Here is a 24,201-nt window from a genome sequence, read left to right on the forward strand (position 1 = left end):
GAAGGCAGATTGGTAATAAGGTTGGAGTATCAGTTTGTGGTAACTTCGACAAATACCATATAATACATTTAAAAGTTTGAAAGAGAGGGTGTGGGCAAAGATAAGCAGTTGAAAAAAAATACTTTTTTGTCACAAGTTGGTAAAGAGGTCATTCTTAAAGCTATAGTTTAGGTAGTTCCCACATTTGCAATGAATGCTTTCAGACTCCCACGAAAATTGTGTGATGAAATAACTTCTCTCATGGCCAGATTCTGGTGGGGCCATAAGCAGAATGACAATAGAATACAATGGAGGAGCTAGTACAGAATAAGTGAAGGTAAAGGCAATGAAGGGTTGGAGTTTTGGGATCTTGAGTGTTTTAACATAGCCATGTTGGCTAAGCAGTGTTGGAGGATGATAAACAAACATTCTTCTTTGGTGGCTTGTATCCTTGAGGAAAAGTATTTCAAAAATGGAGAAATATTAGAGGCAAAATTGGGTCAAAACCCTTCTTACTTGTGGAGAAGTTTGTGTTCAGCCTTCGATCTTGTGAAAAGGGTTTGGCATGGAGGGTGGGTGATGGGAAGAAAGTGCAGATTTGGAGGGATAAATGGCTTCCATATCAAATACATAATCGTGTACAATCCCCTGTAAGTGTCTTGTTTAGTGATGTAAAGGTTGAGGAACTTATGAATAGTGCATATGGCACTTGGAGGAGAGACATGCTATCTGAAATGTTTTTAGAAGAGGAAGTGGGTCTGATATGTAGCATTCAGATTAGTAGATAGGGGGTTAGTGATAAAATGGTGTGGGGCTGGGCAAATGATGGTATTTTACAGTTAAAAATGCTTATCACTTGGAGCATAGGAGAAAAAGAAGGAAGTTAGGGGAAGCATCTAAGAAAAGAGGTGATGAATCCGAATGGAACTCGATATGGAGGCTAAAGGTTCAAGGAAAAGTGAAGCACTTTCTATGGAAGGCCTGCCATAACTTGTTGCCAACAAGAGAGAACTTGGTCAAGAAACAAGTTCTGAAGTCAAGTATGTGTCTCCTATGTGAGATAGAGATAGAAACAGCTATGCATGCCCTCTGGAGCTGTCCAGCAGCCTTGGATGTATGGGCAGAGGTTGAAAGCCTTGTCCAAAAATGGAATAGCAACGATGTTTGTTTCATGGACTTATGGAAGCACATCAATGAGTAGCTGGGAAGTGATGAAGTGGAGGTAGTAGCTGCTGTTCTGAGAAAAATTTGGCTTAGATGGAATGTTGTATTGTTTGAGAGCAAGTTTGCTGCACCAAAGTTGTCCTTAAAGTTGCAAAGGTAGATTTGAATGAATTCAATATAGCTCAAGATCTGCAACAAAAACTATTGCAGGTGGGGAGTCAAGGCAGATGTGAAATCAGATGGGAAAAGCTAGTTGTTATTGCCATAAAAGTTAACTAGGATGTAGCAGTGGAGATATATCTGAAAAGAGTGGGTTTAGGTATTGTCATCCGTGATTCATGTGGTGAGGTTCTGGTTTGCCTTTGCTCTATTGTGAATTTTGTGCAAAAACCAAGCATGTATGAAGCTTTAGCTTTACGGAGGGCTGCTACTTTGTGTGTTGAATTGGGATTTTCAAATATAATATTGGAAGGTGATTCACAGGTTGTAGTTAAGGCTGCAAGTGGAATGGAAGAAATATGGACAGACTATGGAACTATTGTTGAAGATATGAGAATATTGATAGGGAGTAATCAGATTTGGAGAGTTAGATTCGTGTATAGGGAGGCAAATACTATTGCTCATAAACTGTCAAAACTAGCTTTTAAGTATACTGATGAGAGGGTGTGGATAGAGGAATGCCCTATAGAAATACTTAGTGATATACAAAAGAAAAGATACTATAATGACTGATTTCTTTTAAGGAAAATTCTATACACCATACTATCATCCCACTTTTATTACATTAAGTAAGACGTGACACATCTATCACCATTAAATGATAATTTATTGCATGCTTCTTTATCATCTAATGTAATGAATGTGCCACATATTACTTAATATGATTAAAATTGGATGAAAGTGTATATAATATTACTCTTCTTTTAATACATCAATAAAAGATGTACTTTTGATTAAAAAAAAAAAAGGAGTAATGAACTAAAGAAAGCAAACTTTAGTGTTGCACGAGAGAGTGTGTCAAAAGCCATGGCATGATGCCATGATGGTGAAAGGGATTTTCCCATTCACGTGCGGTAGTGAAAGGAGAGAGTTCTCCCATTGCTGCGCAGCAATGATAGAATGTATTTGTCATGTCATATTGGAGCGGGGACTCTCAAAGTCATCGCTAGTGGAAAGATAGGAAGCACACACTACTATGTTGGATAGAAATTTTCTTCACTTTATTTGAGAGTATATAATATTTCTTTATAAAAAAAAAAGTATGAGATAATTTAATTGGCTCACTTATTAATCTATTAATTATTGAAAAAAAAAATAATTATTGAAAAAGACAAAAATACGCGAGGGAATCTCCCAGGATCTACCCTCGGATTTTTCAAATTTGCCTTCAACTTTCTTAAGACAAGCAGCTCAGATTCAGAAGCTCATCCACAGCTCAAAAGACCCGAAATATTGGAAAGATCCCAAGTTTATATATATATATATATATATATATATATATATGAATGTATATGTCGGACGGTTGAGATTGATTCTTGTGCATCCATTGTCATGGCGTCGGCAGCGTTGAACACGATCGAGCGGGCGCACCAGATGTACCGGGACGGACGGTACTCGGAGGCGCTAGGGTTTTACACGGAGGCCCTGGAGATGGCTAAAACCAAGCCTCAAATGATTGCTCTCCATAGCAACCGGGCCGCCTGCTTTCTCAAACTCCACGATTTCAAAAAGGTTCTTTTTCATTACCTGTGTCGAAATGTTTTCCATATTCTGATTTTTTTTTTCCAGGAATTACGTATTTGTCTTATTTTTTCCAATCTTATAGATAAATATCTTGTTGTGTGTGCATAGATTAGGAAGGGGCTAACTTTATTAAAATATAATATGAATTTGCGTCGCATTGAATAAGAAGCGGGGTAGGAAAAGAGAGACTTTTTGATTCATTTCAAACCGAAGCTTTTGACTGAAAAGGAATTGGAGTTCAAATTTACCCTATTCGTGTTTTTATGCGTTCGGTGCACAAAAATCTAAAGCTAGGATGAGGAGTTCAAGAGTAATCTGTGATCAAGTTTTTCGAATTGCAATAAATGATTAAATTTGTTGACTAAATTTGGATAAATTATAAAAGAGGCCAATCGTGATTTAATGGACAACCAATCAGGCAACAAAATTTTTTATAATTTAGTTCTTGTATTTTTTTTTATGGGCGATCATAAAGCCGTCTCCACCCTTGCATTTTTTTTTTTTTTGTGTGCTATTATTATAAATCGACATCATGAGCCACCCATAGGTGAAATCAAACAATCAAAGCAATATTTCTTTTGATAAACAAAAGAAACTTTAATGAATAAAAAATGCAAAAGGCATAGCTCATGATTCAAGTCAACACAGGAATGAGAGTTTGCATTTTATCTGTCAGCCGTCAGGTAGTTGTCACTATTTTTAAGTCCTTTAAATTTGAAGGTGCATTTGGGATATTCATGACTAGGAAGCGAATAAAGAGGTTTAAATAAGTGCAGCTGCATGCTCTTGTTTGCATGTAATATTAAATCTTGTGCAATCCAGCCATGCCTTTATGCCAGATCATTGATAGTGCTGTTTCCACCTCATTCTTGCTTGTCCGTTGATATCCTTTTTTTCCTGCATTTATGCTATCAGTGGTCAGGAAAGAGATAATACCATATTCTAGTTGGGAGGAGTGAGTAAAATTTGCTACCAGTCATTTTAACTTCAGTGTGTATGAAATACCAGTCTGGTGAAAGAAGGTATTCAATGAGATTGTAAGAAACTGGTCTAATTATATATGGCAGAAGTAATAAATTTATGAAATAAACTTTTGAAGGGTAAGTGCAACTGAGAAAAAATTGTCACAAAAAGAGAGCAAATCTTCCAAAAAGGGTGAACCCCTAGGTCCTTTGGTCATTAGCTCAGATATGACTAACAGGAGCAATGTTTTGCTGTCTTCTTAAAGTCTAGAACACTTGGGATGGATGATGGAAGATGATGGATAGGCTAGACGTCAATGATAGTGATGGGTAGAATATGAGCACTTTGTTATGATGAAGACACTACTTTAATTGGAATGGAATCGCAGTTTGGATATACCCTCTTTGTTTGAAATTATTTTGTTAGAAAATGATATGTTTGTGTGTGACCTTACAATGCACACACATTTGAGAGTGTCAGAGTTACATGGACTATGTTTCTCACTCATTACCTCTTGCTGTCGTCCTTATCTACATGCATATTATTTGTTGGGAAGAGTGGAGAACACTTAAATTCCCAATTGTCTCAAACACATACGCTGTGTGCCTCCCAATCATTAAATAACCTTTTTTTTTATTATTGGCACCTGCTGTCCAGGAACAGTGTCTCGACCAATCCCGGGAGTGCATAGGCCCTTGGCAAGGAGTTTTCCGTAAGTGCGCTTCGGGTAATTCAATGGGAAAATCCTCCAGTCTGATGGTCCCTAGAGATTATTTGCACTTGGGGGGAGCATACCCCCAAGCCCAAGGCCTTTACCACTTGAGTCAACTCCTAGTGGTGCAACCCAACTACACTGGGAGTATACACTGGGGTGCAACCCAACTAAAGAGTGTTAGGGGTGCAACCCAACTACACTGGGAGTATACATAGGAGATTGCCTAACTAAGAAGGGCAATGGGATAATACATAGTTACTCCTTTATCTGCAAAGTTTGGTGCTTAAATTTGGTCGATTGGTTTTGTCTGAAATCTGAATGGGTGATTGAGGAAACCCCTATTAACAAGTTAGATCAGTGCTTGAGCTTGATAATAATTAGGGTCAGATTTCCCCTTCTTTCATTATGTCATCATAACTCTCTCTAGTCATGCTATATGATTTTTTTCATCAAGTGTTATTAGTGATTTTTAATTGTTGATATGACATCTTAGGCAGCAGAAGAATGTACCTCAGTGCTTGAGCTTGATCACAAGCACAGTGGAGCACTAATGCTGCGGGCCCAGACACTTGTCACCCTTAAGGAGTATCAGTCGGCGCTTTTTGATGTCAACAGGCTCTTGGATTTGAATCCATCATCAGAAGTTTATCAAAACCTTCAAGCTCGTTTGAGGACACAATTGGTATACTTTCATCATTTCTTTTGATTAAGGTTTCCAGCACTTTGTATGATTTGTTATTAGTTAAAGGGTTCATTTCATATTTAATCATGATAGAAAGAATAACATGTGGCCTATGCAAGACCATGGTAGTTTGGTGGATTTTATCAAGAGCTTTATAATATGCTGTCCTTGTATTAGGATGTCGCTCATTTTCTTTTCATTATTTTTATTAACTACATGTGAAAAAGATGCGAGAGAATCATGGAAATTAAGTCCATTGAAGTCTATAGAAGCTTTCTAAAGTATGAGAGTATTGAAAAAGAGAGTCATGAGCTTCTCCATTGTCCGTTCACAGTCCTCAAAACTGCTATAATTCATTTATGCTGATGCAAATAAGAAACATTTTCCACACTGCTGCAATTTGTGGACTACCACCTCTTCCTTTTGGGCATGACTCGGGCCATACCAACTTGTTGAGAAATTCACTCCATAAGACACTACCGTCGTGCAATGAAGTAAAAAGTGATCCACGGACTCCCCACTCCCTTTACACTTGCAACGCTAATCAACCATAACAGTATATATTTTCCTTATCCATGATGACATGGAATGTTGTTTTATGGTTGCTATTCTTTGTTTTTTAATCTAGGTCAGTTATCTCCTTGGGTCAACATGTCAAATGGTTGTCTGGTTTACTGCATTATGGCAGTTACCTAAGACTGCTATAGCTTATGCAGTTCCTTATTTGAAACTAAGAGCCTGTTAAAGATTCAACATTTAGTTTAGCAGGTAACCTGTGTTGTGATGGATATTGATGATTGACTCTTCACATGGAGAAACATCCCTGAATACAAAATATAAACTCGACTATTTATCCCAGTTGAATTGGGGCTGGTTTTATTTATCCTCATCAACCAATGGGGCTCGACCACAAGCATTCTTTTCCATCATTTTAATAATTTGTGATCATATTATATGTCTCCCCCAGTTAACATATCCTTCTTCACTACCCTAGTCTTGCTGTTATAGTGCAACATATTATGAGTCCAATATAGATCTGTTTTTCCAAACATCCAGCTTCTAGGTTTCTATAATTATATTTTCAGGTTATTTAAAAATTGTAACTCGCTCAACGAGCTTAATTATTATCGATCTGCAGTCCAGATTGTAGGATGAACTTGTTTTGCCTCTCATCAATTGATAAGATTTTTTTCCCGCTTAAGGAAAGTCACTTGCTCCAATAGCTGAATCTGAAGCAGAGCTAGAAGAAGAGGAAGAATACAAAGATGAAGCAGAACCAAATGGAAATGAAGAAGAGGAACAATACAAAGAAGAAGAAAATGCAATAGTTGCAGTAGGAACAGCTCAGAAAACTGAGCTTAAAGAGACCATCATTTGTGCTGAAGTTAAAGTGCCTGAGACACAGAGGTCTAAGGAATCATATGAACAAGAAAGAGATAAATCTGAGCATAAAAAGATCTCTTGTGCTGCTGTCTCTATTGCACCTGAAGTGGAGAGCAATAAGGAACCATTTGAGCAAGATTCTAAAGGATGGCAAACAATTCCAAAACCAAAGGGACACTCAACTCTAGACTATGCAAGATGGGACAGAGTTGAAGATGATTCTAGTGAAGAGGAAGATGACGATGACGAAGAGTCTCGGCCACAGTATAGGTTTCGTGTAGGAACCATTGGTGTGCGACCAGTAAAGTAAGAAGGCCGTATATACATGTAGATGACTGTTTTGGCCCCCAACATTAGCACAAAAAAAAGTCAAATCCTCGAGGTAGTTGGAGACTTCCATGTGAGCCTGTCATGTCCAAACTTTGGAAACTAGGAACTACCAGCTTTGATTGCTAGGTGACCTTGGCAATGGAACAGTTGAATGCATGAGCAATGCGAACTCTTGATTTCAACGTTGTTTCTCCTGTTGTACAGCAATTTGAATCCTTTATTCTTCCTAAGAGTGTCTTCAAGTGGGGAGACAGTGCTAACAGTTGGATTTGTACTGATTGAAAACTACCTTGAGTCCAGGTATGTATCGATTCTGGTGACATAATTATGTGCCTGTATTTGTAATTCATGATATCTCCTGATAACTCTTTTATCATAGAGAATGCTCGGGTGAGGGAATACTGGTACTGATCAGTTTCTGCATAGTAGATGTAGGTATTCAATACATCATTGCTTTTCCTGCAATTTCAACTGAACTTGAGCTTGGCTTCTATATTCTTTCCAAACTTTTGTATTATTATGAAGCAGTATTATAATCCAATTATAAGTAGAAAGAACTCTTATTTTTTTACCTGTTTCTGAGATGAATCATCAGTTAACTTTTCTCTCTCCTGAAGATGTTATACAAATTTCGGAAAAGGAAAAAAGAAAAAGAAAAAAAGAAACTAAAAGTGCTTGCTTTGGTATTTGTTTTTTAAGGAAACGAGGTAGGAACAGAAATATGTTTTGGAAACATATCGTCCTGCTTTAACCAAGTGCTTGACGAAATCAAATCATAATCTAACTTTCATAGAATGTCTCAATATTTCATTGAGATTAGTGAGGACGGATTCTGTTTGCTCATCCTACCTACATGCACTTGTTAACCATATGTAAAAATTAAGTTGGAATTGGACAGTCGTCTCAACAGAAACCCAAACATCTAAAAGGGGCTCCTTGGATGTAATTTCATACCCAAATCACCAGTCTAATCTGTAAGATGCTTCTGTATTTCATTTCGTAAACATAAAAATAGTATCCATTTCGGACAATCATTTTACAATTGACTTGACGAATATTTACCAACTCAAAGAACTCCAAAAAAGGGATTTTGTTTTTGGGTGTGCAGAGTCTAGCTCAGCTCGGCCCCGGCTGAATTTAACATGGCCATGCCAACCTTGTCCCTAGGTAGAAACAAGAACTCGCCTCCATCAATTTTCTCAAATCCACACAGCTCAAGAAACTCGATGCCCCCTTTCAATGCACCAACTCTCTTCTGTTCAATGCAATGATCCATGATGACACAATGACATGGAGAGAAAAAAAAATGAACAAATAAAAGAGGGAAGGGCTCAGTTTGTCAGAGAATACGTCCACAGAGTTGACTGGTCATAGAGAAGAATACCGTAACCAGGTGATTGGGGTCATCCAATCATTCAATGTTTCAAGGTGAGTGACTTGATCATTGAAGTGGAGACTCACCTCTTTTATTAGGTTATTCCCATTCGGGGAAAAATTGGCCAAAACGGGCACAATTTGTTTTATTTTGATATTTCATGCCAACCACCACAAATGTGCAAAACCAATCATATATCGAGGTAAACCTGGTGTCAAAATTTAACTCTATACTAAAATAAGAGGCCTTAAAGCATTAGTAGTGGGCTACCTAAAGTTAAATTTTAGCTCAAGTTTGGCCATTTCTTTCAAAATATAGCAAATAATGAACTGGCTATATCTACAGTGTTTTTGGCTTGGGCTATTTTGGCTGGCCAAATTTAGCCAAGTGATTATGCTGGCTATATATATTTTTATATTAAAATATTCATTATTTTTGGTGTGAGTATTTTATTTTCGGCTTGTTCGGTGCGTTTATTTTGGCTTGTTTTATTATTTCGGTTTCATTAGTTTCTTTTGCCAGTCCAGAACCTCCCAAGTGATTGTCCTTCAACTTTATCACTATTCAATTCTATTTTCATGCCTTTCGGTTCCAGATTGGTTTTTAGGTATGATTATTAGTGAAAATATTTGCAAATTTGGACTCTTTGGTAGTGCTCTGGGTTGTTACTCTGATCACCGATTTTGTTATTATCATCCTTCAACGTTTTGATTATTTATTGTAAATTACGGTGCTTAAGTAATGTGCAGTTCTTTAATAAAGAATAAATATTCTAATTACCATTAGAATTAAAATAAATGAAAATGCCAAAATAGATATTTTAATATACTGATACATTTTAGAGAGTTTGTTATTTGGTATTGTTGAAAAGTGACTAACTAAATTAAAAAAGTGAATTTTTTAGTCAAATTTTGACTAAAAAATAACAAAGCCACTACTAATGCTCTTAGCAATTCTATCATATGGAGGATTACTTACCTGAAAAGATTGGTTACTAAGTCTAATTTTTCTGAACTTTTCCTCATCAGGCTTCTTGGCAACATTTCCTACAAAAGTTAAGAAGAGTGTGGAACGCTCTCTTCAATTTGGTATCATCCTACTCCCACAGATATAAAATAAAAGAAAAGATGTTAGAACACTTCATAAAATGCAATCTACCTAATAGATATGACACATGTAACAAAGTATTTCATGAGCGGAAGAATTAGTCTACCAAAAAATGGTTTAGATTATCTAAGTGCCAACCTTTTGCACCATTGTATTACTTATTGTTAGAGGGCATTATTGTAATAAGTATAACTCATGACTGTATAATCGTTAATTGTATGCTTAGTATATATAGTGGAACAGTAATGAATAAACACAAGGGTTTTGAAAAATGGGTTTTTTCCTCTTGTTTGTGTTTTCTCTATGTTTCACTACATGGTATTAGAGAGTGCTTTCTAGATTGTTGTTGATTCCATTTATAATCTTTATTTTGCCATGTATGCTGCATACATTTAAAAAAAAAAGACAAATCGAGTCGTTGCTTCCATGCCATTGGTTGGTGGTGGTTGTTTGACAGCATTCATGTCGTTGGTTGTCAGTTGCTAAGGGCTAGTTGTGGTTGCCAACCTTTTTTGTGGTGGTTAGTGGTGTGGCGGTTCTGTTGGGAGTGGCTAGAACAGACTTTTTCAATGCAACACTTGGGTTTTCCAACGTCGTATTTGGTATTAGTTGCCAGATTTGAGCTCACTGTTGTCTTCTGTACCTCCCGGTGGATTTCCAGCCATCAGAGGTTGCTGATAGGGCTACTTGTCGCCAACAACGTCGAAGCTGAGGAAGTGTTTGGTTGTGGTGTCTAGGTATTCGACCTTGGGGTTCATATGCCTTTAACCCGGAGTAAGTGGCTGCTCCTATATGGAATAGAGCCTATTTGGTAACGAGAATAAGGTAATCTACAACCCACTTATTCTCCTTTAAGATAAACTAATATGGGTTTAAGGACAGTTTCAAGTTAGTACCGATAGATACCTAGTTTGAACCTGATACATATCGGTTTAGGTCGATGCAGGCTGGTTCGGAGCCGATATAGACCGGTTCATAGCTGATATTCAGTTATTTTCACCGATATTTGCTGTTAAGCAACCGGTACAAGTCTAAATCCAGTCATTCAGATATGTTTCCTGTGTACTTTCTACATATTTTACACGATTTTAGCACGATTTGTATTTTTAGATTTCGGTTTCATCCATAGTTCACATCTTGTATTGGTTTTTTGTCTTCAGGTTGGATTTTGTGGTATTTTTCAACCTCCATGTCCACTAAATTTGAGTCATTGTCTCTTACATCAAGTCTTAATGTGCCCATGACTTCTGTAAAATTGAATGGAAAGAACTATGTGCTTTAGTCAAAATCTGTTGAAGTATTTTTGATGGGCAAGGGTCTTCGTAGCCACTTGGTTGATACAAAATCCGACTCAACTAGTCCTACATTTGCTCAATGGGAACAAAAAGATGCTAAAATCTTGTCCTTGATGTTGTCTAACATTGAGCCTAATATTTATTATAGTTTGATGCATCTTGACACTGGTCGAGAAGTGGAGGGCATCTTAAGCATATGTATTCAAGTGTTGGGAACATGTCCTTCATTTATGAGTCGTGTAAGCAGTTCTTTGGGTTGAAACAAGTTACTTTGGGTCTTGAATAATATTATTCTTAGGTGATGAGCATATGTGAAGAGTTGAAAATGTATCAACCTATTACTTCTGATGTTTCACATATAAAAGACAACGTGAAGACTTTAATGTTATTTAGTTTCTTATTTGAAGCCAGAATATGAGTTTGTTCATTCCTAATTTTGGCTAGTCCATAGCTTCCCTCATTTCCTGATGTGTTCTCTTGGCTTCAATGTCCCACGTTGGCTAGACATGGATCTTAGTTGTCTTATGATCAAAGTACTGAGATATTTGCTTTAGTTGCCTCTTAGGGGAGTCACAATGTTGCTCTTGTCGGGCTTGGAGGTCTTGGTGGTAGAGGTGCACGAGGGGGACGTGACACCAAGGGTAGTTACACTCATGGTCGTGAATCTCGTAAGTGCACCTATTGTGGTCGCAATAATCACTCGATAAACTATTGTTAGGATTTACACAGTACACCATCTAGGTCTGCTAATCATGTTATTTGTCAAGATACTGCCTTACCATCAGCTAGCTCCAATCCACATCCAGATTTAGAAATGATCACCATATGAGAGGGATGAGTATGCTCAGCTTTTGTCTTGCACACAAGCTTGGTCATCTTCCACAGCTACTCTTGCCCGATCAGGTGTAGCATTCACATGACTTATCTCATCCACTTAAGATCCATTAATCATTGATTCGGGAGCTAATGAGCATATGACCGGTTTGTCTTATTCCTTATCTAATTTAGAAATTATGAAATCTCCAAAAAGTGTTACTCTTGCTAATAGTTCTCTGGCTAAAGTTACAAGCATTGGATCTACTAAGCTCACTGACTTTATACCCTTGTCATCTGTTATATATGCTCCTGGCTTTCCCTTTAATTTGTTGTCCATTAGTAAGATTACTCAAAATCTCCTATGTTCAATGACTTTTTACCCCTTTTTATGTATCTTTCAGGATCTCAAGAAGAGGAATAAGATTGGTATGGGGCACAAAGCTGGTGATCTGTATTATCTTGATTTCAATAATTTACCCACTGGATTTCTCACATCCTCATCATCATCCACTTTTGAATGGCATTGTGGACATGGTCACCCTTTAATTTCCCTTTTGAAACGTCATATTAGGAATTTGGAAAATGTAAGAATCCCAACGTCAAAATATGGTAGTGGAGGGCCTAAAAATCCCTACACTTGAGTAATATGCCCGCCATAGATCCTGCTCTCTCTCACATACACAAGCTTTGTGCAAATGGCAGTGTCTTTTTATATCAAGTCCAAGGGCATGTTGGGCAACTGCATGGGATAGAATTGGGAGCGGCTTCTTCAGCATAGTTTAGGAGTAACTATTAGAAAGTTTAGTATGGGTATGTTGTATTTTCAACCTCTCATAATATATGTAGTATTTCTTTTTATACACAAATGAATTCATTATCATGATTCAAAGTATAGTAGGTAGGTTTGGGAGTTTCCTACAATCGCCTTAAGATTTCCAAACCTAGGTATTGTTAAAGAAGTGTAGAAAGAAAATATATAAGGAGAAGTTGGGACTAATGGAGTAGTTAGGTCTCATAATTTCTTTGCTAATAGACTACAATATGATCCAAGAAAAGATCAACTATAAAGATGTTTTTTTTTTATGTCAGCCCTTGATGAGGTCTATCCAAGGATTCCACTGCAGTCGTGAAAGGCTACCAAAGATGGGTTGCACCGATTTTGAATAAATTGTTACATTTGAAGATATTTGTCTCCTACTCCACAGACTTAAATACGAGAGTATGTCAACTTTGGGTTTTAAGAAAAGTAGTACAGTAGGCAGGAATAGAGGGTCAACTTGGTCAAGGTCACGTGGGCATTCGTGTAACACCTTGCTCCCCAATAAAGACATTTTTAGAATTTTCGAGGAGCCAGTGTGCTACTAAACTTGACTAAAAACTTTTCTTTTAATGACGCGCTAGATGCGAAATATTCCATAAATAAAACAAATTTTATTAAATACTTAAAATTCAAAAATAGAGTTTGCGGAAGCACTTATTTTTTTAAAAAAATACTAAAGTCTCATGTGCTTATGAAAATTATGTATTTAAACCTTAAATCATAAACTGAACATGACATAAACTATCTAGGCCTTTGCCTCACCTTCCTGGGTCAAGTCTTGGCCTCTAGTCTCATTCTCATAAATGTCATCACTTGGGGTGGTTTAAAACTATAAAAATATATGAAAATAAGTCAAATACTCAATAAGCAATACATTATCCAGTAAACATAATAAACATAAGGTTTCTTAAAAAATGTGCATACTCATAAATACATTAGTAAATAACATGAATATGAGCTTATCTTTCACTTATCATAGGCCAATACCGACTATTGACCCTCGGGATTTAAGGTTAACAAATCTAAGTAGATTTCGATTCCGCCCGTGGCTGCAGGTTGTGGAATCCATACATGAGGAAGACATACTGGGTGCACTACCAACATGTACGACCTAGCAACACAATATGCCCATAACATAATGTCTTCATATCATAACATAGGCTTTTACATATCTTATCATTCATACTTCATCATAATCATACTTGCATACTTGTCATATCATATATTTAAAAAAAAATCGCATGCATACTTGTCATAGATTTCAAATGAAATCGCATTCTTTCATAAATATCATGATACATGTTTCCTTACATAAAATCATGATTTTTCATAAATATTTTGATGCACAAATCTTCACATGAAATCATGTATAGCTTTTCATAAATATTTTAATGTATAACTGTCACATACAATGATGTTCTTTCATAAAGCTTTTGATGCATAACTCGTTTCATAAAATTATGAATTTTCATAAATAATTTAATGCATAATTCTTCACAAAAAATCATGGATTTTTATAATTTTATCATGACTTGGGTACGTAAAAAAGGGCTTCCAATGGAAGGTGTATATGCATAATATTTTTATAAAAGACATGCCGTTTACCATACATACGTGTAAGGATATGATCATGTTACTTACCTCGTAGCGCTAATCTACTATTTCTGAAATGCGGTTGATTACCTAAAAACATGTCAATAATTTTTGTAAATTCCTAATTAATCACGTGCTTCGTTAAAAATCTGAAAGAAATCTATAACCTTCGGATCCTAAAATTTTGTAACTCCTTAAATACTTTAATGTTTATAAAATTTCTCCAAAAATCTTACACGATTAAATCCTAAAATCCCATTATTCCATATAATGAACTTATAATTCTATCTATGCAGGCACGTGTTGACCCCAACATATACACACATTAAATATGTAATATATATATCTACGTTAAACCATATTTGATATTCCTATATCCATTAACAACTCTCAAAATATTTCAACTTTTCATGGTCTAAGTGCCCTTAAATTCATTGAAAACAATTAGTTCAGTTGCCTGGGGGAAGCGCCGCAAGCGGTTGCTGATGTGGCAATTAAACGAAACGCACCGTTTTGATTTGAATGATTTTCCGTTTCTCTTATCCTCTTGTTTCAGACGAAACAAGTTTGAAAAAAGCTCCCAGCCGGTCGGGTGAGAACTCAGTTTTCACACTCGGCCAATCAAATTTTGCCACGTAACTTATATAACAAATCTCTATCTACACTCACATATATCAGATTCCTTCCTTATTTCCATCTCTTCCCCTCCTCTCACTTTCTCTCTCCCAACAAGGCCAAGAAGCCATATTTCCCGAACGCGAGACACGGCGTAGAGTAAACCAAGCGCCACGCATGTGCGAGGATGCCTCATCCCTCCCAGCATCATCAGCGTGAAAAACATGGGCATCATCTCCAGCGAGTTCTGATGCCCTCTCTGCATGCACAGCACACACGAATTCATTAGTTAAGTGGGTACGGAAATTACTCCTAAGAAAATTCTGGAAGGACCAAAACCTGAGCACAGTTGAAAAGCTTTGCATCTTTGTAATCAGAATCTAGAGCATAGAGGGTAGGATATGGCACGTTGAACCTGTTGACAATCACAACAAAATAGAACTTTTTCTCTTCATTTAATAAAATATAATTACAGAATAATAAAAAATAAAAAAAATTAAAAAAAAAAAGAAGAAGAAGAGGAAGAAGATTGGGAGGATCAAAATGAGGAGAGCGAGAAGAGTGTATTTTAGAGAGAGAGAGGGGAACGTTACAGCAGGGTGGGGAAGGGAGAGAGAGAGAGAGGAGGGAAAGAGATGAAAATAAGGAAGATTCTGGTGCATGTGAATGTAGATGGAAATTTGTTATATTTCCTACGTGGCAACATTCTATTGGCCGGGTGTGAAAATTGAGTTCTCACCCGACCGGCTGGGAGCTTTTCCCAACAAGTTTCCCTTTCTGCGATTTTTCTTCCTCCCGACTTCCCTCCCTCTCTGCTCCTCACGAGACCTCTTTCTTTTCCCTCATCCTGATGTCCCACTCAAAGCCGCCTCTTACGACCTCCCTTAGTGTCGAGATTGAAAGTCTAAGACCACCCACAAGAACGAAGCCTTCGATTCCTCCTTCCCTCAGCCACGTCTCCTACCGAAGGTAGCAATCCCTTCGTCATCCTCCCTTCGTCTTCATCTTCTGGGAAGAGCCCTTTCCCCTTCATCCCGAAAAACCCTAAATTCTTCGTTTCCCTTCATCTCGAAAAACCCTAACTTTCGAATTTCCGGCATGCAGCTCCACTTCCGGCACACAGCTTCATTTCCGATGTCTGCTACCACAAATCCGAGGTCCTATTTAAATGGGTATATTTTCTATTAATATTCCATACTTTTCTCTTAGGATTTTTTTATCTACGAAATGTGTGATTTTTTTTTTTTTTTTATCTACAAATTGTTAGGGATTTTTAGGTTCTTTCTATTTGTATTACTGGATGGTATTTTCATTCTTTGGTTTGAAGGTGTGGTAGATATCTATTTTCTTTCTATTACCAAAAGGTATTTCCCATTTCATTTTGGTCCGGTCCCGTCAGTGGGGATTATAGCTTAGTTGAGTTGACTTTCTATATTATGGTTGGTGAAAAAAAATATATTAGAATTGAAGATTGCTTCTCATGTAAATTGGTATTTTTCTCCGACGTACACAAGCTGAGGTGACAGATTTATCAAGCTCAATGAGCAGGTATAGAATAAAATAAACGGGGAAGTGAGTACATAACATATAGTGTCATCTTTCTAAAGCAAAAGAAAGCCGGCAGAATAAGGTTATTTTTTAGTAGACCAAACAAATGTATAAAATTTATGGACCTTTGAGTATTAGCATCCACACGTTATTCAGTTTAGATGAGTAAATATACCTTTGATGCACTTTAGGATTGTTTATTATTTTTTCCCTACATTTATGTGAAAAGGTAATATATTAATTAGTAGAATCTGTGTTTTTATGAGTTTTTTTGTTTCAAATGAGTGGCCTAAGAGGCTGGAACTACTTTTTTCCTTGTTGGCAGGACTGACATTCTAAAACAAATGGAGGTGATATGAGGCTGCAACAGTATAGTATATGATTATGTGCAACAACATATTCTCAGTTGTCTTAAACTAAAATGTATGTTACAACCGGTGGGGCTGCAGTTAATGAAATGGGTTATGCAATGAGTAGACTAGATATAGAAGCAAACCTCTGCGATGGGGGAATACCATCCATCAAGACACTAACAGCCAAAGATCCAACAAGCCATTGACACATTTAGACCATGAGATTGCCCATCTCACGAGGTTAAAATCAGAACCTCACGAATGGTTAAGCCAAGTCATACCTGGCAGGCGAGAGTTACCGGTTTCCACAGTGAAGATGTTGGTTGGTCGAGAGTGTAATTATTCAAGAAGGGGGAGATTCTCATCAGCCGATTGTTGCATGTCCTAAGCAGATACCTGCCAGTAAATGGTCCTTGGCCAGTTGACCAACAGACCAGCCGAGCCTATGTCTCACAGTTTTCGGCTGATGGTTCCCTTTTTGTTGTCGGATTTCAGGTAAATATGCAAAATCACATATTTCTTAAACAGAATAAAAGGATCTTCTCAACTGGACTGGATGTATTTTCTAGACATATTTAATTTGTTTTCTTATGTCTAAGTCTATGAGCTCTGAAGTTTTTAATTACTTTCCTCTCCTTCTTGCATGTCCTTAGTTATAAAACTAAGTACAAGGATATCTATTGCAGGCTATTAGAACTTATGCACCTGCCTCAGAGGATCACATCTCACTAGAACATTCCAGAATAAAATCTCAACGGAATGCCAGCATCAACTCTGACCAATAGGATTATTTTAGCATATTCTAAGAGAAGTTGTGTTTGCTTATAAATACCGAATAGTACTCAGCTGTAAAGGTGTGGGAAAATATTGTTAGAAAGTCAGTATTGGATCTGCTGTGTACGTTCCATTTTGATGAATTCCAGTTGATGAATTTTATCGAATATGTTGTGTGCACTGCTATTCTACTCTTTGTTTTAGTTTATTCCACATGGTATCAGCAGCCCGATAGGACCTACGTCCACCTTCTCCTCTCCGAATCATCATGGCACCACCCAAACACGCATCGCCTAATCCTTCTATCACTAATTCTGCAGCTCAACTCATCACCATTAAACTATCCACCAATAACTATCTTCTATGGCATGCTCAAATAACTACATTTCTTAAAGGAAATCAACTATTTGGGTATGTCGATGGAACCTTACCCATGCCTCCCAAAACCATCAATGATGCTCTCAACCCAGAATATACTTCCTGGAACCTCCAAGATCAGTTAATTATGTCTGCTATTTACTCCTCTCTCACCGATATAGTGCTCTCCCATATATTGGATTGCACTACCTCTCATCAAATATGGCAAACTCTCCATGGTCTCTATTCTGCACAGTCCACAGCTCATCTTATGCACACGAAATTTTAGTTGGCCACACTCAAAAAAGGATCGGACTCTATTTCGGTGTATTTTCACAAGGCTAAGGCTCTATCGGCTTATCTCAATGCTGCAGGCCATCCCCTTCCCGAATCAGAATTTATCATCCATCTTTTGACTGGCTTAGGGACAAATTTTGAGTCGGTGGTATCCTCCATTACCACTCGACTAGATCCCCTTTCCACTTCTCAGGTTTACAGTTTCCTTGTAAATCATGAGTCGCGTCTTAATCACCAAACCCAGTCTCTTCTCTTCGCTGCTTCTTTCTCGGCTAACTCCACCACTACTCGTCCCACAAATAGTTATCTTCTGCTCCACCCAACCGAAGTCGTGGTAGTGGCTTTCGGCGAGGTCGGGGTGGTCGCTCCTTCAATCCTATCTCTTCCAATTTCTTTCCTTCTCAACACACAAATCGTCCTACATGTCAGCTTTGTAACCGTGTTGGCCATGCTGTTGTCTCTTGTTATCATCGTTTTGATCATGCATATCAGTCCCCCCCTCCCTCATCTTTTGCTGCTAATTTTATGAATTTCTCCAATCCCTCAGCTTCTTCTAATAGTTGGTTTCCAGATACAACAGCCTCCACTCACTTCACGTCCGATTTCTCTAAGTTCAATCTAGATTCCTCTCCATATCAGGGACCTGATCAAGTAACCATTGGTGATGGATCTTCTTTAGCTATTCAGAACTCTGGATCTGGCTTACTCCCAACACCCTCTGGCAATTTTCTCCTTCGTCAATTACTTCATGGTCCATTAATTTCTAGAAATTTATTATCTGTCCGTCAATTTTGTTTAGACAATTATGTTTTCTTTGAATTTAACTCATTTGGTTTCTTTGTGAAGGATTTACATTCCCAGGAGGTACTTCTTTAGGGCCCCGTTAAGAATGGTCTGTATGTTCTTCCAGATAATCAGGCCATCTCTTCTTCGTCTCAGCGTGCTTTCATTGGCGAAAGAACCTCACCAAATATCTGGCATTCCCGTCTTGGTCATCCCTCTCCTCGTATCACCTCTTTCACTATACGGCATTACAATCTTCCTGTCAACAGCATCTTTACTCAGTCCCCTTGCTCGGCATGTCTCCAAGCTAAATCTCACGCTCTACCTCATCCACCCACATCTTCTCGTTCTACTTTTCCTTTTCAGTTATTATTTTTAGATGTTTGGGGACCTGCGCCTGTGCTGTCCTCTAGTGGTTTTCATTTTTATCTTTCTATTGTTGATGATTTTACCAAATACATTTGGCTTTTTCCATTACATGCAAAATCTGATGTCTATACTATTTTTCTATCCTTTGTTAAATATGTGAGCAATACATTTTCTAAAAATATAATTAGCATTCAATTTGACTGGGGTGGCGAGTTCCGCCCCTTTCATGCCATTTTGTAAAATCTTGGGATTTCTCACAGAATTACATGTCCTTACTCTCATGCCCAAAATGGCAGTATTGAAAGACGTCATCGCCATATAGTTGAAATTGGTCTTTCTCTTCTAACCCAGTCTTCAATGCCTACCAAATATTGGGTTGACGCCTTCCAAACTGCAGTTTTTCTTATTAATCGAATGCCCACTCCTATTCTTCATTTCATTTCCCCCTTTCAAGCTCTCTTTAAATCTTTCCCTGATTATACCTTTTTACGTGTTTTTGGTTCAGTCTGTTGGCCCAATCTTCGCCCTTTTAATTGTCACAAATTAGATATAAGATCTCAATTGTGTGTATTTTTAGGCTACACTTCTAATCATAAAGGATATAATTGTTTGTATATCCCGTCCGGTAAAATTTACATCTCGCGTGATGTTCGTTTTGATGAAAATGTCTTTCCCTTTGCTGATTTTTCCCATCAGGCTTCACCTCCTTCGATCTCACATAACTCATTGAGTCTCACCACTTCCCTTCCACCACGGGCCACTCTTACTTCTTCTCCACAACCCACGGCCCAGTCTAGCCCACATAACAATCCTTCCCCGTCTAACTTAGAAGCCTTCACTCCCTCACAAACTCAAGCCCATGAGCCCTTTTCTCCTAATCCTACCCGCCCGATAGAATCTCCTGAAAACTCTTCTCCCAGTTCTTCTTCAGCGTCGTCACTCCCTTCTCCTGTAACTTCTCTTCCTCATGCTGCCTCTTTAACTCCTATTCCTCCTTCTTCCTCTAATAATCATCACATGCTTACCAGGTCTAAAGCCCAGATTATTCGACCTCTACGCCACCACGATGGGACCATTCCTTGGCCACCATCGAAACACTCTGCATCTCTCACCGAAGCCTCCCCATCCCTAATGAACCCAGCTCGTACACAAAAGCTTCCAAATTCACTGTCTGGCGTGTTGCCATGGCTAGTGAGTTTGAAGCTCTCCTCAAGAATAAAACTTGGGTCCTCGTCCCCCCTCACCAGAATCAAAATCTCCTAGGCTCTAAGTGGGTTCTTAAAACCAAACGGCTTGCTGGTGGAACCATTGAGCGACGCAAGGCTCGTCTAGTCGCAAAAGGGTTTCATCAACAAGCCGGGCTTGACTACTTGGAAACCTTCAGCCCTGTAGTCAAGCCGGTTACCGTGCGCCTTTTGATCTCCATTGTAGTGACCAGACGATGGCCTCTTCATCAGCTAGACATACAGAATGCTTTCTTGCACGGGGACTTGGAGGAGGATGTCTACATGCAACAACCAACTGGGTTTGTTAATTCTGATTTCCCTCATTATGTTTGTAAATTGAAAAAATCTATTTATGGTTTGAAACAAGCCCCTAGAGCTTGGTTTTCAAAACTTAGTTTGAAACTTATAGATCTTGGTTTTCGTCCTTCACTTTCTGATTCTTCACTATTTATTTTTTCCTCTACTACTAACTCCATTTATGTGTTAGTTTACGTAGATGATATCATTGTTACTGCCTCAGAATCGTCTCTTATTTCTGATTTTATCTCCTCTCTGTCCAACTTTTTCCCAGTAAAGGATCTCGGTTTTCTTCATTTTTTTCTGGGTATTCATGTCACTTGAACAACTACGGGTCTTTTTCTCTCACAGTCTCGCTATATCTCTGATCTCTTAACTTGGACTAATATGCATGAGTCAAAACCAGTGTCCACACCAATGTCATCCTCGTCTAAACTCTCTGCCATTGACGGATCCTCTTTTGAAGATCTTCAGCTTTACAGAAGTGTTGTTGGTAGTCTACAATATTTGTCATTCACTCGTTCTGACATTTCATTTGCTGTTAATAAAGTCTGTCAGTACATGCATTCTCCCCGCAATTCTCATTGGCAAGTAGTCAAATGCATACTGCGTTATCTCCGTCTCACCACCTCCTTGGCCTCTTCTTCTCATCTACTTCTACATTTAAAATCACTGCCTTTTCAGATGCTGATTGGGTTGGTTGTCTTGATGATCGGAAGTCAACGGGTGGTTTTTGTGTTTATTTTGGGTCTCATTTAGTGTCATGGGGCTCCAAGAAACAACCAACAATAGCCCGATCCTCTACTGAAGTAGAATATAAATATGTTGCAAACACTACTTGTGAACTTTTGTGGATACAATCTTTCTTGAAAGAATTAGGGATTTTTATTTCTGATGCCCCAACCTTGTTATGTGATAATATTAGTGCGACTTACCTCTCGGTTAATCCCGTCTTACACTCAAGAACCAAGCATGTAGATCTTGACTATCATTTTGTACGAGATCGTGTCGCTAACAAAACTCTCATTGTTTCTTTTGTTCTAAGTAAAGAACAGATTGCAGATATTCTCACTAAGCCACTCTCTTCAGCACGCTTTGCACTCTTACGTTCAAGCCTCACTATTCACCCTGTGCCGCTTGAAGCGCTAGGGGATATTAGAACTTGTGCACCTGCCTCAGAGGATCACCTCTCACTAGAACATTCCAGAATAAAATCTCAACGGAATGCCAGAATCAACTCTGACCAATAGGATTATTTTAGCATATTCTAAGAGAAGTTGTGTTTGCTTATAAATACCGAATAGTACTCAGCTGTAAAGGTGTGGGAAAATATTGTTAGAAAGTCAATATTGGATCTGCTGTGTACGTTCCATTTTGATGAATTCCAGTTGATGAATTTTATCGAATATGTTGTGTGCACTGCTGTTCTACTCTCTGTTTTAGTTTATTCAACACAAGCAAGCCACATTAGAATGTACAATGTGGACCGAGGATGGACGGTTCAGAAGAACATTCTTGCGAAAAGTTTGCGATGGACAGTCACTGATACATCTCTTTCGCCAGATCAACGCCATCTTGCATGTCCCTATATTTTGGCCCTTAAATTTGAAACTCGTGTATATATATAGACACACACACATGGTTTCTAAACTTGTCGAACATGATGCAAGGTGTCTGGTTCTGAGTGGAACTACCCTGTTATGGACTTGATAAATATACATGCTTTTTGGCCTCTTCACATCTTGGCTGATGTGAAGTATGGATAAAAACCTTTCTATTTTACAGATGTACACCACTAAGCTTGAGGTGCGAGGTGGTTAATGTCATCAAATATGACAAATTGTGACATATATCATGATCGTGGTTACTTCCAAAAGGAGAGTATTGTGTTTTTCATGCGACCCAAACGTCTTGGTTTTGAGTTCCTTGTCTCAATGCCAGTTTTGTAGTTACCTTGCAAGATTGGATGGTTTTATATTGATAATATTGACTCTGCATGGACGAATTCCCATATTAGAACTAGAACAATCTGTTTTCTTGCTCTCTGCTGGAAATCTGTGAGCTAGGAGGACCAAGAGATGCATTGAGTGCACCTGCTTGTATGTGATATAACCCTTGTTATTGTTGATCAAGTAAAAGATCTAAGTAGTTGGAAAATAGGTTGTCTTTGAAATGTCAGTGATGATTTTGGTAGTGAGACTACCGTTAAAAAAAAATGGTAGTGAGACTAAAGGGTGCCCTATCCCAGACTATGAAGTTGCCCTCTTGACCACCTATACATGGTCAAAATTAGTAAAAAGACGCTAATTGAATGGGACTGCCAACTTCCTATCTGGTTTGACCTGGCTGGTTCGGTTGCATCGCTGTCTGACAGGTACCAATTTAGTTAGATTAAGGTTTAGTTGAGTTGAGTTGCATTGGAATGCAGTATTTTATTATTTTTTTATAATGTGCATTCTGTCATGTTTGTTAATATAATTTTATTTGAAGTATAGTCTCTCAGCAGGCTAAAGCCTATATTCCAATGTCTCTTCATTGCTGTAATTGGTTAATCAATTTATGTTCTGATATTGCAGGTTTATGCTAGTATGTCACCTATTGTCCATATTGTTAATGTTGGGTCCCCTGAAACAGAGTCTCTAGCAAATATTACGGTATGAAGCCAGTTGTGTTCCAATTTCATTAGATTTTGTAATGTATTTGGAGCCATGAAACTCTTTCTTGCACTTGTATTTGGAGACATGAAATGAAAAATAAGTCAGAGCTATTTAGGATCTTGAAATGAGGCAGTAAGAGATTCATATGATTAAAGATTTTTGAACTATTAAACCAAGAGATAGGATTCATTGGCTATATAAATTTGGAAATTAAATGCAAGTTTATATCCATGAAGATACGTGCATGGTTTGACAATATCAACACAGAACTCTACTAGGCTGTATAACCAATTGTTTTGAGAAGTTGCCTGTGCATGCACTAGCAAAGATGTCACAAGTGATATAAACTATTAAACAAACCATTGCTTTGGATGATTGCATTTATTTGTTTGAAAGTGCATGCATTGTATGAAAAGAAAATGGAAGGAAAAATTTATTGTTATGAATCACATCGCAATTGTAAAAAACATCGGTCACCCTTTTTGTTCATTGTTGTACCCTTTTAGGCAGGAAATAGTATATGTATTTGCTGATTTTTCCCGAGGAGGCTTTACTCTTCTCAAATCCCCATACTCCTTGACAGCAGTTTCTTCATCCCTCCATTCCCCTCTCCATAATTCTTGCTTGACATTTGGAACCTATATGTTATGCACAGGAGATCCATGAAGGTTTGGATTTTTTTGCCGATGATGATGGAGGATACTCTTTTGGAATCTTCTCTGTCAAATTTTCAACAGATGGATGAGAAGTCGTTGCTGGAAGTAGTGATGACTCTATTTATGTTTATGATCTTGAAGCAAATAAGCTTTTGGAAGTGATTTGTATACTATTACCATCACCTGGCAAAGGAACTCTCAATGTACACGTATATTGCATATTTGGGACCTTCCAAAAGACAGTTTGTATGTATATTATTGCTTTACACGTATAGATTTTGGTCATTATGATGGATTTTGCTAT

The 24,201-nt window shown here is 37.8% G+C and overlaps 4 protein-coding genes across 4 annotated transcripts; 3 read left to right on the plus strand and 1 right to left on the minus strand.

The window, feature by feature from the left end:
* Positions 1 to 1,539: 1,539 nt before the first annotated feature.
* LOC121247348 lies at positions 1,540 to 1,875 on the plus strand. Its single transcript, XM_041145712.1, has one exon. It carries the CDS (start codon positions 1,540 to 1,542, stop codon positions 1,873 to 1,875), a length of 336 nt encoding a protein of 111 aa, XP_041001646.1.
* Positions 1,876 to 2,475: 600 nt separating this feature from the next.
* LOC121247675 (sperm-associated antigen 1A) lies at positions 2,476 to 7,524 on the plus strand. Its single transcript, XM_041146079.1, has 3 exons — positions 2,476 to 2,874; positions 5,058 to 5,246; positions 6,454 to 7,524. Exons 1-3 carry the CDS (start codon positions 2,695 to 2,697, stop codon positions 6,937 to 6,939), a joined length of 855 nt encoding a protein of 284 aa, XP_041002013.1. The 5' UTR covers positions 2,476 to 2,694; the 3' UTR covers positions 6,940 to 7,524.
* Positions 7,525 to 14,620: 7,096 nt separating this feature from the next.
* LOC121247349 (microsomal glutathione S-transferase 3-like) lies at positions 14,621 to 20,247 on the minus strand. Its single transcript, XM_041145713.1, has 3 exons — positions 20,174 to 20,247; positions 14,920 to 14,995; positions 14,621 to 14,839 (listed from the first exon to the last, which is right to left on the minus strand). The coding sequence occupies exons 1-3, from the start codon at positions 20,245 to 20,247 to the stop codon at positions 14,621 to 14,623; spliced, it is 369 nt and encodes a 122-aa protein (XP_041001647.1).
* A 1,802-nt stretch (positions 20,248 to 22,049) lies between these two features.
* LOC121245774 (LEC14B protein-like) lies at positions 22,050 to 24,071 on the plus strand. Its single transcript, XM_041143633.1, has 3 exons — positions 22,050 to 22,161; positions 23,161 to 23,238; positions 23,897 to 24,071. The coding sequence occupies exons 1-3, from the start codon at positions 22,057 to 22,059 to the stop codon at positions 23,984 to 23,986; spliced, it is 273 nt and encodes a 90-aa protein (XP_040999567.1). The 5' UTR covers positions 22,050 to 22,056; the 3' UTR covers positions 23,987 to 24,071.
* The last annotated feature ends 130 nt before the right edge of the window (positions 24,072 to 24,201 follow it).

Source organism: Juglans microcarpa x Juglans regia, chromosome 1S (assembly GCF_004785595.1).
Source record: "Juglans microcarpa x Juglans regia isolate MS1-56 chromosome 1S, Jm3101_v1.0, whole genome shotgun sequence".
Lineage (NCBI taxonomy): Eukaryota > Viridiplantae > Streptophyta > Magnoliopsida > Fagales > Juglandaceae > Juglans > Juglans microcarpa x Juglans regia.

Coding starts and splice junctions, on each gene's coding strand:
- LOC121247348 (XM_041145712.1), top strand. CDS start 1,540: ATGTATGAAGCTTTAGCTTTACGGAGGGCTGCTACTTTGTGTGTTGAA.
- LOC121247675 (XM_041146079.1), top strand. CDS start 2,695: ATGGCGTCGGCAGCGTTGAACACGATCGAGCGGGCGCACCAGATGTAC. Junction 2,875..5,057: donor AACTCCACGATTTCAAAAAG/GTTCTTTTTCAT, acceptor ATGACATCTTAG/GCAGCAGAAGAATGTACCTC. Junction 5,247..6,453: donor CTCGTTTGAGGACACAATTG/GTATACTTTCAT, acceptor GCTTAAGGAAAG/TCACTTGCTCCAATAGCTGA.
- LOC121247349 (XM_041145713.1), bottom strand. CDS start 20,247: ATGGCAACACGCCAGACAGTGAATTTGGAAGCTTTTGTGTACGAGCTG. Junction 14,996..20,173: donor TTAGGGATGGGGAGGCTTCG/GTGAGAGATGCA, acceptor GATTGTCAACAG/GTTCAACGTGCCATATCCTA. Junction 14,840..14,919: donor AGCTTTTCAACTGTGCTCAG/GTTTTGGTCCTT, acceptor CTGTGCATGCAG/AGAGGGCATCAGAACTCGCT.
- LOC121245774 (XM_041143633.1), top strand. CDS start 22,057: ATGTACAATGTGGACCGAGGATGGACGGTTCAGAAGAACATTCTTGCG. Junction 22,162..23,160: donor CGCCAGATCAACGCCATCTT/GCATGTCCCTAT, acceptor CTGATATTGCAG/GTTTATGCTAGTATGTCACC. Junction 23,239..23,896: donor AGTCTCTAGCAAATATTACG/GTATGAAGCCAG, acceptor TGTTATGCACAG/GAGATCCATGAAGGTTTGGA.